This window comes from Megascapheus bottae, chromosome 4 (genome assembly GCF_031878675.1).
Source record: "Megascapheus bottae isolate mThoBot1 chromosome 4, mThoBot2.hap1, whole genome shotgun sequence".
Classification (NCBI taxonomy): Eukaryota; Metazoa; Chordata; class Mammalia; order Rodentia; family Geomyidae; genus Megascapheus; species Megascapheus bottae.
This window is the reverse complement of record NC_143512.1, coordinates 12568188-12587070: the sequence shown is the minus strand read 5'-3', so window position 1 is coordinate 12587070 and position 18883 is coordinate 12568188. Positions and strand designations below refer to the sequence as shown.

Sequence of the window (18883 nt, the reverse complement as noted above, 5' to 3'; positions counted from 1 at the left end):
GCTTTGCTTCAATGGTTGTTGTACAGTAAGAGGTAGAGGATAAAATAAGGCCAAGAACATCCTTAGGCAACACTTATAGTATAAGCTTTATTAGGAATAAGATAACACATTTTCCCAAATTGTACTCAGTCCAGCAGAGCCCAGGTCTGATGCTCTTGCTCATAATTCACAGTGGAGAGACTTCAGGCTTTGCCACTTAATACATTCTCCACAGCTTTGGTTACCTGATCAACACTGAAATTATTCAGAGAGACATTCTTCTCTTGGCCAAATGCTGAGGAGGAAAGAGAACAGTGACTATACTATGAACAGTAAGGCTAATGAAATTTTACTTTTATAATTTGTTTCTATCAGTCTTGTTAAGATCATAAATGTAGATTTGCTACACTTAGAATTAATCTGGGAGTCTTAAACCCAGGCCAATTAGCTGATTCTGGGTGGTCACAATTAGAAAGTTTCAAGGAGGTCTTAAGGGAACATTTATTATTAACCACTATGAGCAGTATATTAGTTAGTACACTTAATTATATCTGTCTCCTAATGTGCCTTAGGAAAATCCTTTTATATTTTCTTCAAGCAATTATTTGGCTAGGGCTCATGGCTCATGCCTATTAGCTGAAGAAGGCTGAGATTTGAGAACAGCTTGGGCAGAAAAGTCCATGAAACTCTATTTCCAATTAACTACCAAAAAACTGGAATTGGAGCTGTAGTTCAAGCTCAGAGGCAGTACCCAGGACAAAAAATAAAACAAAAGGAGAGTCATTAGCCACATGTTTAGTACAAAGTTTGGTAGGTAACGGACAAGTATGCCTTCTACTTGAAGCCTATTGTGTGTTTGTGTGTGTGTGTGTGTGTGTGCAAGAACAGTGACTGTACTATGAACAGTATGCTGATATTGAAATTGGATTTCAAGGCCTGGTGCTGTTCCTTAACTCAAGGCCAGCAGTTCACCACTTGAGCCACAACTGCACTTTTGGCTCCTTGGTGGTTAATTGGAGATTAGAGTCTCAGGGACTTTCCAGCTTGAGCTGGCTAACTTCATTCATCGAGCCTCAGATCTCAGCCTTCATAGTAACTAGGCGCCCGGCTTTGAAGACTTTTCTGATCTGCAAAAATCCCTACGCTACGAACCGGCCAGACTCCAAATGTGTGTTACCTGGAGACAAGGCGAACTTCAGCAGCAGCAGCACCAAGTCTGAAGTTCTGGTTTTATTTTCTTCCTACATTTGTTTTGTGTGACCTTGGTGAGGGCGCTTTTCTCAAGCTCCCTCTGCCGGGGGTCCCAGAACTCACCATATCGCGCCCAGAGCTGGGGCTGCACGTCAGAGCACTCGCGGATTAGAATGGGCAGGTCGGGGTGCGTCTTCTTCATATCCACGTAGCGTTTCTCAATGAAATCCCTGCGGGGTCGGAGACAGCGCCGCGCGTTCTAGGGGCGCCGGCGTCCCCAAACGCCGGGAGGTCGAGGTCATGGCCCTGGCGTCCCGAGGCCCTCCCGCCTCACCGTGACACGCCTCACCTGACACCCTGGCTGCTCGGCGAGCGCTGGCACAAGTGGATGCGAATCTCTCGCAGGACTTGCTTCGCTCCGGCCGCCCGACTAGCTGCGGCCGCCGCCATCTTCTCTAGTTCGGAAGCCCCAATCGCACGCTTTACCGTCACACCGGTAGTCACACCGATAACGGAACCTTCAGCCTCTGCCATAGATTGGATGATGCTAGTGGGCGGGCTAAGTCATAGCCAATGATATGAAAGCATGGGAGGCGTCCGTGACGTCTCCCGGCAGTCTCCGCGGCTCGAGTGAGGAGGAGGAGGAGGAGGAAGCCGGAAGCGCTGCGCGCTCTGAGGTGGATTGTGGGAAAAGCCTGACGCCGTTGGTTTGTTGCCGGAGACTCAGTACTGTGGAAAGACCGGACAAAGGCCGCGGACAAGATGCCGGAGCGAGACAGTAAGACGACGGTCCACAGCCCTTTCTTTGTTGCACCGCATTTCATTTGGCAGAGTTTAAGCCTGTGTTGGGTCGCGCTTGGAACCCTGCGAAGCCACGGGGCCTTCAGAAAGGCCGGAGGCTTCAGACTGCCCCTCACGTTTTGCTCCCACTCTGTGTGAGCGTTTGTTTCCGCGGTTGGGGCTCAGCAGCTTTGCCTGGTTTGGGCTCGAGCTCTCACTCATCTCTTCGGCCTCGTTAGCTGGAATTACAGGCATGGGCCACTACATCGGGTCCAAGCTTCGTCCTTGTTTTAAGTGACGACGGGCGCTTTTTAAAAAGACCACCACCACTCTCCCTTTATTTAAATTGTAAAACGTGCCCACTCGTCCATCACAGAGCTGTGGTTGTTGTTCGTATGGCTTGAACTCTGGGCATGGGCATTGTCCCTGAGCTCTTCAGCTCAAGGCCAGCTCTCCACCCCTTGAGCCACAGTGCCACTTATGGTGGTTAACTGGAGATGAGTCTCATGGACTTTAGTGCCAGGGCTGGCTTTGAACCATGATCCTCAGATCTCAGCCTCCTGAGTCGCTAGGATTACAGGCGTGAGCCACTGCACCAAGCTTCCTCATGAGGTTTTTAGGCAAGTGCTGCTCCTCCACCTGAGGTTGAGGAATCTCCTCCTTGTGCTCCCATCTCTCCTTTTCCCCGTTTTTAGCACTGTGTTATGATCAAAGTTGTTCTTACTGCCTGCCTTCTAGGTTGTTTTCTGCTATATTCCCAGATTTTGTGCATTACTGACACATAAGAGCCGGATTAATGTCAATTTTTTTCTGTTAGGTGAACCGTTCTCCAACCCTTTGGCTCCAGATGGCCACGATGTAGATGACCCTCATTCTTTCCACCAGTGAGTATTTTGTTCCAGGACTGTGGAAATGAGCTGAGCAATGAATGAATAGTAGTGGTAGTGCTGATGAAAGACTCCTCTTGTAGGCAAAAATGATCCAAAAATTGTACTACCTTGTCCTTTATCTCTGGGAACCTTAAAGTGGATCAGATACACTACATAAGGGGATATTCTGATAGGAAAAGGCCTAGTTTTTTTTTTTTTTAAGTGTTGCCTAATCACACATTATATAGGAATTCTTCTCATACAAAATTAAAACGTTGGAAATAAGAGTATTTGTGTTTGACAACTTCTCTAAAAGTCTTCCCCACCTGGGTACCTATACTCAGGATCTCTAGCCATTGCTTCTCTCTCCCTCCCCCCAGGGTTAATGCTCTAACCTGTGTTGAGCCTCACCTCTTTTTTTTTTTTTTTTTTTGCCAGTCCTGGGGACTGAACTCAGGATTTGAGCACTGTCCTTGGGTTTTTCCTGAAGGCTTATGTTCTACCATTTGTGTCACAGCACTACTTCTGTCTTTTCTACGTATGTGGTACCGAGGAATTGAACTTGGGTCTTCGTGCATGCTAGACAAGCACTCTACCACTAGGCCAAACTCCCAGCTCATCTCTCTTTTTTTTTTTTAATCTTTGATATTTCTTCTAGATCAAAACTCACCAATGAGGACTTCAGGAAACTTCTTATGACCCCAAGGGCTGCACCCACCTCTGCACCACCTTCTAAATCACGTCACCATGAGTAAGTCTTGAGGTGATCTCATCTCTCTCCCTTATACCCTTATTCTTTCTTATCCTGTGTTCTGGAGTTTGAACTCAGGGCACTGTTTCTCAGGGCTTATTTCTAGGTATTACTTTAATATTAGAGTCACTGCTGCTGTACTTGACAGCTATGTCAGCTTTTTTTGTAGGCCTGCACACTCTGGAGTAAATATTTGGAGTTATATACTGTTAGTGTAAGTTCTTGCATGTTTATGATACTCCTCACAGGAGGTGGAATACAGTACTGAGGTTGGAATTGAGGATCTTATACTTGCTCAGCTGGTATGATACCCCTAAATCATGTCTCTGGTTACTTTTTGGATTATGGTGTTGCTTCCTTTTCTCCAGATCATAGGCCACTACATCCAGCTTTCCTTTAATAGAGGCAGTCTCTCAGACTTTGGCCCCATTGGCCTGGTACTAGAGTTGTCCTAATTTCAGCCTTCCATGATGTTTAGAATGACAGGTGCACACCACTGCACCCAAATACAGGTTGAAAAGAACTTTTCTTCCTGGGCTGACCTCAAACTACAGTCTATTCTCAGCTTCCTAAGTAGCTTGGATTACTGGTGTGAGCCACCAGTGCCTGGCTTAGGATTCCTTTTGAAGTGTGAATACTACTCAACTACAAATATTGTGCCTGACTGAAACCGTTACTTTGTCTAGTATTCTAGGCTTTTCTTTCTTTAGCCTTCAAGGCTTCTTGGGGTTTCTAGGGCTGAGGTAATATTTTATTATCAGTGAATTTCTTGTATCTTCTAGGATGCCAAGAGAGTACAATGAGGATGAAGATCCAGCTGCAAGAAGGAGAAAAAAGAAAAGGTGAAGGGATGGTGGAGAGATGTTGCTTTTTAAGGCAGATACTATTTTTGAGGGAAAGAAGTAGGTTAAAGTTTTCCTTTGCTGTTTTGAGGTTTTCTTTCTTCATAGAGAGGAGTGATAAAATATTAGTGTTGGCCTTGAGATTCAGCCTGCCTATATTTAATGTTAATACAGCTAGATAAAATCTATTTTTTGAACCTTAATAATTCATAGATAAGATATAGATAATGAGTTTAGCAGTCGAAGGGTGGCTCATGCCTGTAATCCTAACTACTCAGGAGGCTTGAGATCTGAGGATTACAGTTCAAAGCCATCCCAGGCACTAAAGACAGTGAGTGAGACTTATCTCCAGTTAACCTACCAGGAAACCGGAAATGGTACTGTGGCTCAAGGGGTAGGCACTAGCCTTGAGTTGAAGAGCTCAGGGATAGCACCCAGGCCCCAGAGTTCAAGTCTCACGACTGACAAAAAAGAAAAAAAAAAAAAACCAAACTGTTTATTGGGTTCTTTTAACTATGATAATACATGTAAACATTTAGCACCAGACCAGTCTGGTGGCTCACACCTGTAATCCTAGCTTTCAGGAGGCTGAGATCTCAGGATCAAGGTTCAATGCCAGCCTGGGCACAAAAGGACCTGAGACTCTTACCTCCAATTAATCTTTAGAAAATAGGAAGTGGGGCTTGGCTCAGGGTGGTAGCCTTGAGCTGAAGAGCCCAGGGACAATGCCCAAGCCCAGGAGTAGGGTGGAAGTCTTGAGCTGAAGAGCTCAGGGACAGTGCCCAGGCCAAGTTCAAGCCCTATGACCCACAAAAAAAAAAAAAAAAAAAAAAAAAAAAAGATTAGCACCAGTACCTGGTATATAGTAACCACCACCAAATTGTAGTTATCCCTAGCATTATTTATATAATTTTTTTGGGTCTACTTTGCTTTTCTATTTTCTAGGTCGTTTTTCAGCTGAAATTTAAAAGATACAAACTCAGGAAGTTTTTGGTGGTGTGTATTATACTACTAAAGAATCTGTAGTGTTAGGAAGCATTAAACAGATATATAGATTCAGATGAAGTGCTCCCAGGAAGCATTGGAAAAGTACATCTTTGACCAGGAAAAAATTGTTCTGATTTTGAGAACTACTAGCAGATGATCTGCAGTTGTATTAGAACATCTAGAACTTGATGGAAATAAAAGGAAGCTGGCAAGAGCAGCAGATACTCTGAGATAGTAATTGGTTTCTCTTGTTAGTTATTATGCTAAGCTACGCCAACAAGAAATTGAGAGAGAGAGAGAGCTAGCAGAGAAGTACCGGGACCGTGCCAAGGAACGAAGAGATGGTGTGAACAAAGACTATGAAGAAACAGAGCTGATTAGTACCACAGCCAACTATAGGGCGGTGGGCCCCACAGCTGAGGCGTAAGTACCAAGGGGATCAGAGCATGGTTCTCTTAGCATCTTAGAGTCTCATTACAATATGAACCCTTCGTTTCTACTTATCCTTCATAAGAGCCTATTGTGAGTCATTTCGAGAGATACTTGCCACCTACAAAATACTTTTCTAATGTGGCCTTTTTCACTATACAGGGACAAATCAGCTGCAGAGAAGAGAAGACAGTTGATCCAGGAGTCCAAATTTTTGGGTGGTGACATGGAACACACTCACTTGGTGAAAGGCTTGGATTTTGCTCTTCTTCAAAAGGTGAGTTCTGGTGAGCAAGTGGGAAATAATACTAGAATTCTGAGGGCTCTTATTGGAATACCCCATAGTCCTGATTATCTAGTCTAGAAGAAGTAGCTTTTCTGTAGCACTAGTTGCTGCTCATCCTTCAAGTATTAGTTAAATTTTCTTTCCCTTGGGAAAGCCTGTCCTGATTAGGTCCTGTTAAGCCACTACCCATTATTTCCCTTTTCTTGCATCCTTGTGAACCCTTCTGTTTTACTTACTAAAATAATTATGGCATTCTGTTGAAAGTAATTGTTTAACTTGCCTATCTCTCCTGATGTAAAATCCATTGGAGTGTAGATAATGCTTTGTTTATGATTGTATTTATTACTTGGCATAATGTGTTCAGTTAATATTTGTGAAGTGAATGAATGTCAGAACCTTACTGCTTTCCTGACAGGTACGAGCTGAGATTGCCAGCAAAGAGAAAGAGGAAGAGGAATTGATGGAAAAGCCTCAAAAGGAAACCAAGTAAGTTAATAGGGAAGATTGCTTTGGCCTAAAATAGGAACATATATAACAACAACAAGAACAACAACAAATCTTTTTGGTCTTTACAGAAAAGATGAGGATCCTGAGAACAAAATTGAATTTAAAACACGTCTTGGTAAGTACAGAGTTTTTGTTCTAGTGATGCAGTCTTGGTGAAATTTTAGAGAATTTAATAGTGTCAGGTCCAGTAGTGTGTCCTAGTGGTAGAGTGCATGCCTAGCATGCATGAAGCCCTGAGTTTGATTGCTGAGCTTGAAGTGGTGCTGTGGCTCCAGTGTCAGAATGCTAGCCTTGAGCAAAATGTATCCAAGTACAGTACCCAGGCTTTGAGTTCAAGCCCCAGGACTGGGGATTGTAGGGGGAGGGGGGAAAAGTGGTATCAAAAGGATATGCTTCTTCTTTCTTTCAGCTTCTTTTCCTCCTTTGTTTTTTTGCCCCTCAAACCAGCTAGTTTCTAGAAAGTAATATAATAGAACTCAGACACGTTCATAGTTTACACCATTTATGTCTTCTCAGACTCGTAGTTATTTGAGGTCAAGCCTTTAGGGAAGAAGGATAGGATTGAAAACTCAAAGAGCATGGCATCGGAAACCAGATTTAAATCCTTATTATAAAATCAGTGGGAGCATGGCTTAGTGGTAGAGTGCTTGCCTCGTATGTGTGAAGCCCCGGGTTCGATTCGTTGGTACCATATACACAGAAAAAGCTGGAAGTGGTACTGTGGCTCAAGTGGTAGAGCACTAGCCTTAAGAAAGCCCAAGGTCACGGCCAGGGCTTTGGCCTGGTGGTAGTATGCTTATCTAGCATGTATGAAGATCCTGGTTCAATTCCTGTGTACCACATATATAGAAAAAGCTAGAAGTGGTGTTGTGGCACAAGCAGTAGAACACTAGCCTTGAGAAAGCCCAAGGACAGTGCTTAGACCCTGAGTTCAAGCCCCAGGTCTGGGGAGGGGAGAGGGGAAGGGAAGGAAGAAAGCCCAAGGACAGTGCCCAGGCCCTGAATTAAAGCCCCAGGACTGGCACAAAGAAAAAAAAAAAATCACTGAAGCTGTGTGATTTTTTTTTTTTTTTTTTTTTTTTTCTTCTGGCAGTCCTAGTCTTGGGCTTAGGGCCCAAGGGCTTAGAGCTCCACCACTTGAGACCCAGCACTACTTCTGGCTTTTTTTCTGTGTATGTGGTATCAAGGAATCGAACCTGGGTCTTTGTGCATGCTAGTTGAGGCCAAACTCCCGGCCCTGGGGTGTGATTTTTAAGCAGTTGATTTTGTTTACTTTTTGTTGGTGATTGGGTTTGGAGCTAAATTCAGGGCATAGGCGCTTTCCCTGAGCCTTTTTGTGCTCTGGTTAGCTGTCTACCACTTGAGCCACAGGACCACTTCCAGTTTTTAAGTGGTTAATTGGAGATAAGAGTCAGGCACATAATCCTAGTTACTCAGGAGGCTGAGATCTGAGGATCTTGGTTCAAAGCTGGCCCAGGCTCTACAGTCAGTGAGACTCATCTCCAATTAATCACCAGAAAATGGGAGGTTGCACTGTGGCTCCAGGGATAAGGCAGTAGCCTTGAGCTGAAGAACTCAGGGACAGTGCCCAGACCCAGAATTCAAGTCCCATGAGTACTTTTCTGCCTAGGCCGGCGTTGAATCATGATCCTGAGTAACTAGGATTATAGATGTGAGCCACTGGCATCTGCCTGTTACTTTTATATAAGAACTGGCTTAGGGGCTGGGAGTTTGGCCTAGTGGTAGAGTGCTTGCCTTGCATGCACGAAGACCCGGGTTCAATTCCTCGGTACCACATACATAGAAAAAAAAAAAGCTGGAAGTGGTGCTGAGGCTCAAGTGGTAGAGGAAAGTCCAAGGACAGTGCTCAGATCCTGAGCTGAAGCCCAAGACTGGCAAAAAAAAAAAAAAAAAGAACTGGCTTAATGTTTATCTTGGGATTATTTAGGGATAAAGAGAAATAAAATATTATATCTCTAATATTGTTCCTATAGTGTAGTTGTTTTTTCCATTATCATTAATATTACATTAAACCTCATCCTTCCTCACAGAGCCTAATGTAATGTGTATATAGTGTCCTTGAAAAGGCAATATAGAGGAATGAATGGGATTCTAGGCTTTGGAGTTAAATTGCCTGGGTCTCAGACTGTCTGGGTTCTTTTCTGTGTTCATATGTATATGGCTAGATAAATCACTTAATTTTCAGCCTTAGTGTTCTTATTGAAATGTAATTGTGGTGCCGGGAGTGTAGCCTAGTGGTAAGAGTGCTTGCCTAGTATACATGAAGACCTGGGTTCCATTCCTTGGCACCGCATATGCAGAAAAAGCCAGAAGTGGTGCTGTGGCTCAGTGGTAGAGCTATAGCCTTGAGAAAGCTCAAGTACAGTGCTCAGGCCCTGAGTTCAAGCCCCAGGACTGGCAAAGAAAAAAAAAAGGAAAAGAAAGAAAAGAAAAATGATTGTGTTTATTGAAATAATTCACAGATTTATTGTTAAAGACTGACTAAAAGCAAAGTATGAATGAGTAATACTTGGCCTGATGTCTGACACAGGTCAACACTCAATTAATGGTTGCTGTTACAGAATGTTCTCATTGGCCATTTGTCACTTTTCCCTTTTGTGTAGGCCGCAATGTTTACCGTATGCTTTTTAAGAGCAAAGCCTATGAGCGGAATGAGCTGTTTCTGCCGGGCCGCATGGCCTATGTAGTGGACCTGGATGATGAGTATGCTGACACAGATATTCCCACCACACTTATCCGCAGCAAGGCTGATTGCCCAACCATGGAGGTGAGTAACAGTTTTGAGAGCCTGTTCTGTAACACTTACACCTGGGAATCTGCCTCTGCCCTATCCCTCATTTAGTGTATTACCAAATTCTGTTCAGTTTTTACCTCCTAAGTCTCTGTTGAATTCATTTTTCTTCATCTCTGCCAATCCCACTGTAGTCTATGCCCCAATCTATTGAGAAAGGTCCCTGGTTATCTTTCCTATTCCCACTGTGATTTCCAGTCTAGTAATATTATCTTGTTTTTATTGAGATGTAATTTTCATGCTATATAATTCTCTTTTGAAAGTTGACTCTGATTTTTAGTATATTTGTTGAGTTTGTAATCACAATCACGATCAATGTTTTCCTCATCCCTCCATCACACCTTGTATTTTTTGCCATCCATTATTCTATAGTCTCTCCATTCCAGCTTCCATTATGGTTTTTATACATGTAGAGGGAAGAACTTTTTTTTAATGTAAATATTTCTGTCACCACTGGAAGAATCTTGAGATTTTTTTCTTTGTTGTTTTTAGAATAAAGAGCAAAATCTCTTTCATGAGCTTCTGAGCACCTGCAGTATCTGGTCATTTTAGTATCTTTCTCTATGCCTCCCTTCTATTCTCTCAGCTGCCCTGGCATCCATGCGTCCCTGCATCCCTGCCTCCCTCCCTCCTTCCTTCTTTCCTTCCTTCCTCCCTCCCTCCCTCCCTCCCTCCCTCTCTCTCTCTCTCTCTCTCCTTTCTCCTTCTCTCCCTCCCTTCTCTTCTATCTTTCTGTTGTGGTGTTGGAACTCAGGGCCTGGGCACTGTCCCTGAGGTTTTCTATTCAAGGCTAGTACTCTACCACTTTGAGCCACAGCTCCACTTCAAGTTTTCTGGTCATTAATTGGAGGTAGGAGTCTCACGGACTTTCCTGCCTGGGTTGGCTTTGACCTGCAATCCTTAGATTATAGCCTCCTAAGTAGCTAGGATTTCAGGCATGAGCCATCAGCACCCAGCTGCCCTGGCTTTCTTGTGAGTTCTAGATTCACTCTTACCCTAGGGCCTTTGTGCATACTTCATCTGTCTTGAATATCCTTCTATTATACCTTCTTTCCTTCTTTTTATAACTCACTGTTGGATTGGGTAGGTGACTAAATGACGAGATTCCTGGTCAGTGGGAAAACCTTTTTTCTTTGGGGTTTTCAGGCCCAGACCACACTGACAACAAATGACATTGTCATCAGCAAACTCACTCAGATCCTTTCATACCTGAGACAGGGTACCCGCAACAAGAAGCTCAAGAAGAAGGATAAAGGTATGTGAAGGGTTAGGATGAGAAATACTATCCACATTTTGGAGATGGAACCATAGTCTCCTGAAGCTGTAGAATATTGGTTGATTCCAAAAGAGCAGAGAAAAATGGAAGCAGTGGAGCAATCACAAATGCTTTTACCCAGATTCTGTTTGGCTTTTCTAAAAAGCAGTGCTCAGGTTTGAAACGGGAGAGTGTGCTGGGGCCAGCCAGCAGAGAACCTGGATTTCTGAAATAGGGGGCAGGGACTAGGAAAAAATAGAAGAGAGACAAACAGATGGGGTTCAGGAGGACTACAGCCCAAGTCAGCAGCCCAAGAAGGCTGTGAGCTTACGTTTATTTCCAAATCAAGGCTTACATACTTTCTTGAAACCAGGGAACTGCCAGGGGTTACATTCATATGGTAAATCAGGGAACTGTTGGGGGTTACATTCTTGCAAAGTATTAGATCTCAGATCAGTTAAGCAGCACAAGGCCAAAAAACAATAAAGCAATAAATCAAAGAGATCAGAAAGTTCACAATACAGACAATGTAGCTTCAGAAGTTCCTAGGCATGGCACCAGCTCACTTCTTAGTGGGGTTATCTTACTCAGATGTGCAGACTCAAGGGACAGCCTGGCTCCACACTCTGGCTCCCAATAAGAGTGGGTGGCTTTTATTGTATATTTCAAACAAGCTATTTAAAAAGGTCATTGAGCACTGGAGAGAACCAAGGAGGCTGAGTTGGAGTTAACTCAAGAGATTATTCCTAATCTCTCTCTCTCTCTCTCTCTCTCTCTCTCTATGTTGTAGGGAAGATGGAAGAGAAGAAGCCTCCTGAGGCCGACATGAAGTATGTACACTAGCCCAGGCACCTGATCTCAGGGATACACTCTTGTCTATGGCATTTGGGGGGGAGGTCTTGGTGTTGAGAATCTGTAGAAATGGTCAAGATAATTGGAAGTATATGTAAATTTGGCTGCTAATAAGATCTTTTTCTTAGTATTTTTGAGGACATTGGGGACTATGTTCCCTCTACAACCAAGACACCTCGGGACAAGGAACGGGAGAGATACCGGGAACGGGAGCGTGATCGGGAACGAGACAGAGACCGGGACCGGGAGAGAGAACGAGATCGGGAGAGGGAAAGAGAGCGGGACCGAGAAAGAGAGGAAGAAAAGAAGAGGCATAGCTATTTTGAGAAGCCAAAAGTGGATGATGAGGTAAGGTGTGTGCTCTTCAGGTGAGATGAGGTGGTGGCGCTTACATTCTTGCCCGTACAGCCAAGCATAAGACTCTCCTATACTGTAGTAGTCTGTGTCTCCTCAGTAGCAATCAGATCAGCAGCAATAATGTAGGATAGTAATGGTCCTGGAAATGAGGATGAGGTGGGCTTGGGAATCATTCAGACTTGTGGGAAGGATGAGTAGAATATGTGACACTCACCTCATTTTTGTTTTCTTTTCAGCCCATGGATGTTGATAAAGGTGGGTTGTATTCAAAGCATCTTGTGTGGCTGTCACAATGCTTAGGCTAATAATGATTGTACTTAGACCTGGGAAGATTTTCTGGTTCTGGGCTTTCATAAGAACCATGATTTGCTTTTATGGAGTAGTCAGAGTGAATTTGCCATCCTGAGCAATAGCAGGGAATATTTGTCTTTTACATAAAAGTCTTTCAGCTGGGCACTGGTGGCTCACACCTGTAACACTGGCTACTCAAGAGGCTGAGATGTGAGGATCACAGTTGAAAGTTAGCCTGGGATGGAAAGTTCATGAGACTTTTATTTAAAATGAACTCTCAGAAAACTGGAAGTGGAACTGCGGCTCAAAGTGGTAGAGCACTAGTCTTGAGTGAAAGAGCTCAGGAACAGCTCCTGGTTCAGGCCCCATAACCAAAAAGGAAAAGGCTCTCCAGTCCTGAGGTTTTGATGTTTGGCCATAGTTGAAGGCTTCGTGTTCTGAGTAAACCTTTTGTCATCTCAACTAAAGTGACTCATTAAAAGTTGGAGTTTGGTTAAAATACTTTTAGATGGGGTTGGTAGAGTGCTAGCCAATGAGCTAATAAAGCAGTAGGTACTGAGTCCTTGTTTCAGACTTAAAAAAAGAAAGAAAAACAGGTGGGGGAAAGAAAAAGAAGAGAAAAATTTTACTACATCAAAAAAAAACATGTTTTAATAAGCCAAAAGTGGTATACTACTGTAATCCTAGCACCCTAAAGAGTAAGGTAAGATACTAATTTTTAAGTTAGCTGGGACTTGAAGGCAAGACCTTATCTGAAATAAGGTGGATGTGTGTCTGTGTGTTTGTGTCTGTGTGAGCAAACCCTGGACTTGAGCTTTATTGCTCAAGACTAGTGCTCTACCACTTGAAACCACAGCTCTTTTTCTGGCTTTTGGGGTTTAATTGGACATGAGTCTCAGACTTTTCTGCCTAGGGTAGCTTTGAACTGCAATCCTCAGATCTCAGGCTCCTGAGTAGCTAGGATTACAGGTGGGAGCCACTAGCACCTGGCTTAAAGTAGGTTTGAGAGAGGTAGATGTTTAAGAGGGGAGATGTTGAGAGAACTTGCTCAAAGTCTAAGCAAATGTCCTTTATCCTAGGACCTGGGTCTGCCAAAGACCTGATCAAGTCAATCAATGAAAAGTTTGCAGGATCTGCTGGATGGGAAGGCACTGAGTCATATCCTTTATGTGTGTTTCTGAGTTTTAGAGAACAGTTCTTAATTCACTCAGACTCTGCCTGCCTCCCTGCTTTCTTCTATGCTGAATTCTGGCTGGGATAAAACTATGTTCTCTTTCACCTCCCCAGGGCCCGTTTCGTTAAATCTAGAATTGGCTTCTGAGAATATTCATATTGAAGCCTTTAACCCTTAACCCCCTTCTGCTTGAAGTTTTTCAATAAAAGGTGTAATTTTCTTTAACATAATGTATATTGAAGAAACCAGAAGACAAAAAGCAGCTGGGTGATTTCTTTGGCATGTCTAACAGTTATGCGGAGTGCTATCCTGCCACGTACGTGAGATCTTAAAAGGGAAGGGAGGGTGAGATGACTAGAAAACAGGTTTTGGCTCAAGGGTAGCGTGGTAGAGCTCAGGGACAACGCCCAGGCTGAGTTTAAGCCCCATGACTCCCTCCCTCCCCCCTCCTAAAAAAAACAAATTTTTGGGAATGAGATGAGAATTTGACTTTTTGGTAACCAAGAGAGAGTACTTTTTAATTGGATGAAGTTTTCTCTTGGGTTCTGAGTGGGAGTTTAAGGGGTCTGGTCCTGCCTAGAAAAATAACCTCTTAATTGGATAAAATTTAGAAGTCTGTGCCTACTGTATCTGTTTAACTACTTTTTGTCTTTAGGATGGATGACATGGCTGTGGATAGCGACGAGGAGGTGGATTATAGCAAAATGGACCAGGTATAAAGCTTAGTTATTCTTTGGACAGTTATCCACCCTTCCCCCCCCCCCCCCACCCGACCCCAGCTTCCCCTCTTCCTCCCTTCCCTGGGGCTTGAACTTGGGCCTGGGCACTGTCCCAGTCCAAGGCTACCACACTACCCCATTTCCTCTTTTCTAGTGGTTAATTGGAAGTAAGGGTCTCAGGTCCTTTTGTGCCCAGGCTGGTTTTGAACCATGATTCTCAGATTTCAGCCTCCTGAATAGCTAGGATTACAGGTGTGAGCCACCATGCTCAGCTTGTCCCTGAGCTCTTCAGCACAAGGCTGCTGCCCTATCCTTGAGCCACAATGCCACTTTCTGTTTTCTAGTGGATAATGGAAGATAAAGAGTCTCTTGGTCTTTACTGTCCAGGCTGGCTTTGAACCTCAATCCTCTGATCTTTCCTCCTGAGTAGATAGGATTACAGGTGTGAGCCACTGTGCCCAGCCTGGACAGTTATTTAACATATCTCCCTTTCCCCACTTCCAAAACATTCTCATCTACTGGTCCCACTTTCCTTCATCTGGAGCTGTAGAAGCATCAGCATTTTAGATCATAACAGTTTGTTTTGAATCTTTTGCATAATATCAAATGAGATAAGGCCAAAAGTCTATTTCTGTAACAAAATATCAGGCTTTACCTTCTACCCTAGGAAATAAGCATGTGTTAGTAAATGGCAAGGAAGCCGGGTGCCAGTGGCTCACATCTGTAATCCTAGCTACACAGAAGGATTGTGGCTCAATGCCAGCCTGGGCAGGAAAGTCCATAAGACTGTTTATCTTCAGTAATCATATGAAAAGTTGGAAATGGTGCTGTCAAGTGGTGGTCATGTGCTAACCTTGAGCAGAAGGAGCTCAGGGATAGCTCTGAGTTCAAGCCCCAGAACTGCCCCCCAGAAAAGTAGAAAGAAGCTAGTGGCTAATCCTAGCTATTCAGGAGGCTGAGATTTGAGAATTGGGTTCAAAGGTAGCCTAAGCAGAAAACTCCATGAGAATCTTCCCTCCAGTTAACCAGCAAAAAGCTGTAAGTGGTGTGGCTTAAGTGGTAGAGATCTTGAAGCCTTTGTTCAAGTCCCAGTACACCAACATAAGATGTGCTTAACAGATAACAATTAGTGAAATTAATTGCAGTATTTAGAAAATAACTGAATTTTGGCTAGAAATGTGGCTTAGTGGTAGAGTGTTTGCCTAGCATCCATGAAGCTCTGGGTTCAATTCCTCAGTATCACATGAACAGAAAAAGCCGAAAGTGGTGCTGTGACTCAAGTAGAAGAGTGCTAACCTTGAGCAAAAAAGAAGTTCAGGGACATTGCTCAGGCCCTTAGTTCAAGCCCCAGGACTGGCAAAAAAAAAAAAAACAAAACAAAAAGAATTCTGTCCAAAATCATAGTTTTCTTCTGTATTAAAAAAAAAAAAAGTGGGGGCCAGGAGTTTGGCCTAGTGGTTAAAGTGCTTGCCTAGCATGCAGGAAGACCCGGGTTCGATTCCTCGGTACCACATATAGAAAAAAAAGCTGGAAGTGGTGCTGAGGCTCAAGTGGTAGAGCTCTAGCCTTGAGAAAGTCCAAGGACAGTGCTCAGGTCCTGAGCTCAAGCCCAGGACTGGCAAAAAAAAAAAAAAAAAAAGAAAGCCCAAGAACAGTTTTCAGGCCATGAGTCATGAGTTCAAGGCCCAGGAGTGGCAAAAAAAAAAAAAGTACTAGTAAACAAAGCAAAATGAATGACAAAACTCACAACTAATAACATTAGTTCTAAAAAAAACCCTGCATACATTTCCCGTGTTCTCAATTATTGCAATGGTTAAACATATAATTACATCTTTGAACCTTGTTTAAGTTTTCTTCGGATAATTTTTAGGTTTAGTAATCTTTAGGTTTGCAATTTTATTTTATTTTTTGGATGCTGGACTTGGGCCTTGAACTTATGGCCTGATGCTGTCCCTGAGCTTTTTTTGTACAAGGCTAGCATTCTACTACCACTTGAACCATAGCTCCACATCCAGCATTGTTTATTGGGGTGGGATTTATGAATTATAAGAACTGGGATCATGGGAAAATCTGGCTTTACTTAATGCTAAATTCCTTATCTGTTGACATCTCTTCTGTTCTTCTACAGGGTAACAAGAAGGGCCCCTTAGGCCGCTGGGACTTTGATACCCAGGAGGAATACAGCGAGTATATGAATAATAAGGAAGCTTTGCCCAAGTGAGTGGGTACTAAATACGCCAGAGAATGAAGAGGGATGTGGCATTTTGGTGGACTAGCTCCCACTGGTTAGAGTATACAGTTTTGCTGAGATCATTTTCGGATAGGTACTTTGCCCACAGAACCCTCTGGAAAACCTTGCTATTGCTATTCATCCTTTAATGCCTTCAATGGACCTTTTCAGGGCTGCGTTCCAGTATGGTATCAAGATGTCTGAAGGACGGAAAACCCGGCGCTTTAAAGAAACCAATGACAAGGCAGAACTTGATCGTCAGTGGAAGAAGATTAGTGCAGTAAGTGGACTTTCAGGTGGGAGGGTTTCAGCTGGAGGACAAACTCTGACCATAGACCTAGAAACCAAGGAAATGTGACCGCCAGCTTTAGACCTCAGGTGGGCTTAAACTAGCAGTACGTTTATAGACTTTCTACTATTCATTTTGCAGATTATTGAGAAGAGGAAGAAGATGGAAGCTGATGGGTAAACAGCATTATTTTTCCTCTCTGGGACTGGGGGACATTGCTCATTTGTTGGTTGTGCTGACCTGTTCCTCCTTCCATTTCAGGGTTGAAGTGAAGAGACCGAAATACTAGTCTTTAGTTCCAACTGTAAAATCTCCATATGGAGATTCTCTCTACTTTCTTTGTATAATTCCTAGAAAGGTTGCAAGGTGGCATTTGTTGTTTTGTTTGTGAATGTGTATAAAATTATTATTGCATACTAATTAAAATTGGTTAACCAGTGATGTCTTCTCTGTCTTGAGCATCCCTCTGCTACTGCCTCTAGAGCAGCAAGAAGGATATTTTACTAATTGTATAAAATTAGAAGTAGAAAGTTATGTTTTGCTTACTATCCAGTGGTGCTCAGTGGAGAGGGAAGAATGACTCCCTGAGAGAAAACAATTAGGTTTAGGTAGACACATGTAAAGATGATTGGTCTGGGCTTCAGATCATAGCCTAGTGGTAGAATGGTCGCCTAGTATGCACAAAGCCCTAGATTCAATTCCTGAGTGCCACATACATAGAAAAAGCCTGAACCTGAAGTGTTGCTGTGGCTCAAGTGGTAGAGCACTAGCCTTGAGAAAGCCCAAGGATAGTGCTGAGACCCTGAGGAGTGGCAAAAGAAAAAGAAAAAAAAAAGATGATTAGCAGAGCTGGGCGGTGGCTCATGCCTGTGATCCTAGCTACTCTGGAAGCTGAGATCTGAAGATGAAGTTTCCAAACCAGCTGGAGCACAATAGGACCTGAGATTCTTATCTCCAATTAACCTCTAGAAAATGGGAAGTGAGGCTTGGCTCAAGGGTAAGGCTGGAGCCTTGAGATGAAGAGCTCAGGGAAAGCACCCAGGCTGAGTTGAAGCCCCATGATCCACACACACAAAAAAGATGATTAGTGTGAAATACCAGATTCATTCAGTGCCATGTGGCATATGGGGTTAGTCCTGGAGTGGAATTCCTAAAGTCATCATGGTCTACCAGACTGATATGACCTATGTGAGACACTGCTGTTGGTGAAAGCATCTGATAAAAGTCACCTGTGGAAATAAAAAGTTTTAATTTATGCTCTCCTGAGAGTTTCAGTAATAGCAAGAATCTGAGGGAGGTGCCTTGAGGCTGTACCTAGGTCCTATAATACAAGACCCTGCCTATGCCAAAATAATTTAGTGCCCTTCATCCTTCTGAAAAGTTTAATCAGGTTCTGGGTAGACCTACTCCCCTTCATATCATTCTATATCCCTTGCTTTCTGCTTAGTCAGTACTTTGGTGTGTTGTTCTTTTATTAGGAGTTAGCACTTCGTTTAAGTTAAATGTCCTCCCCTATTCCCCCTCCCCCACCATCAGTGCATACTGAGTCCAAGACCTCAGGTTCAGAGATCCAAGAAAAAACTAGGAAGTCACTAAGCATAGCCATTGTCTTTGATCATTTTCACTCTGAGGGGTTTTGGGCCTGGGCATGCTGTCCTGAGCTCTTCAGTTCAAGGCTAGTACTCTACCTGTTGAGGCACAGCCCCACTTCCAGTTTTCTGGTGGTTAACTGGAGATAAAAGTCTCATTGACTTTAGTGCCTGAGCTGGCTTTGAACCGTGATCCTTAGATCTCATTCTCCTGTGTAGCTAGGATTACAGGCCTGCCAAGAGGGCTTTTTGTTCATTTTTGAAGTGCCAAGCATCCAACCCAGAGCCTTATGCATATCAAACATGATATGCCCTTACAACGGAGCTAAACTCCCAACCCTAGAAAAGGGCTTTCTGAGAAAGCTGATTTTTTTTTTTATAGCATCAATGATTAGTTTTTTGTTGTTCTTTTTTTTTTTTTTTTTGCCAGTCCTGGGCTCGAGCTCAGGGCCTGAGCACTGTTCTTGGACTTTCTCAAGGCTAGAGCTCTACCACTTGAGCCTCAGTACCACTTCCAGCTTTTTGCTATGTATGTGGGGTACCGAGGAATCGAACCCTGGTCTTCGTGCATGCTAGGCAAGCACTCTACCACTAGGCCAAACTCCCGGCCCTGTTGTTGTTTTTTTATAATACTTTTTTATTGTGATTAATAGAAGGGTTACATTATATTCACCAGATAGAAGGTGCATAACTT

The 18883-nt window shown here is 43.4% G+C and overlaps 2 protein-coding genes across 2 annotated transcripts; one reads left to right on the top strand and one right to left on the bottom strand.

Annotated features, from left to right (window-relative positions):
• Window positions 1-68: 68 nt before the first annotated feature.
• On the bottom strand, window positions 69-1691 carry Ndufa2 (NADH:ubiquinone oxidoreductase subunit A2). Its single transcript, XM_090331388.1, has 3 exons — window positions 1520-1691; window positions 1294-1400; window positions 69-274 (listed from the first exon to the last, which is right to left on the bottom strand). The coding sequence occupies exons 1-3, from the start codon at window positions 1618-1620 to the stop codon at window positions 183-185; spliced, it is 300 nt and encodes a 99-aa protein (XP_090187514.1). The 5' UTR covers window positions 1621-1691; the 3' UTR covers window positions 69-182.
• Window positions 1692-1811: 120 nt separating this feature from the next.
• On the top strand, window positions 1812-17039 carry Ik (IK cytokine). Its single transcript, XM_090331384.1, has 20 exons — window positions 1812-1948; window positions 2768-2834; window positions 3478-3570; window positions 4353-4412; window positions 5655-5822; window positions 5991-6105; window positions 6530-6600; window positions 6690-6736; window positions 9246-9409; window positions 10580-10688; window positions 11479-11518; window positions 11669-11888; window positions 12134-12152; window positions 13268-13348; window positions 13600-13678; window positions 14018-14075; window positions 16210-16298; window positions 16483-16591; window positions 16742-16776; window positions 16862-17039. The coding sequence occupies exons 1-20, from the start codon at window positions 1933-1935 to the stop codon at window positions 16887-16889; spliced, it is 1668 nt and encodes a 555-aa protein (XP_090187510.1). The 5' UTR covers window positions 1812-1932; the 3' UTR covers window positions 16890-17039.
• Window positions 17040-18883: the final 1844 nt, after the last annotated feature.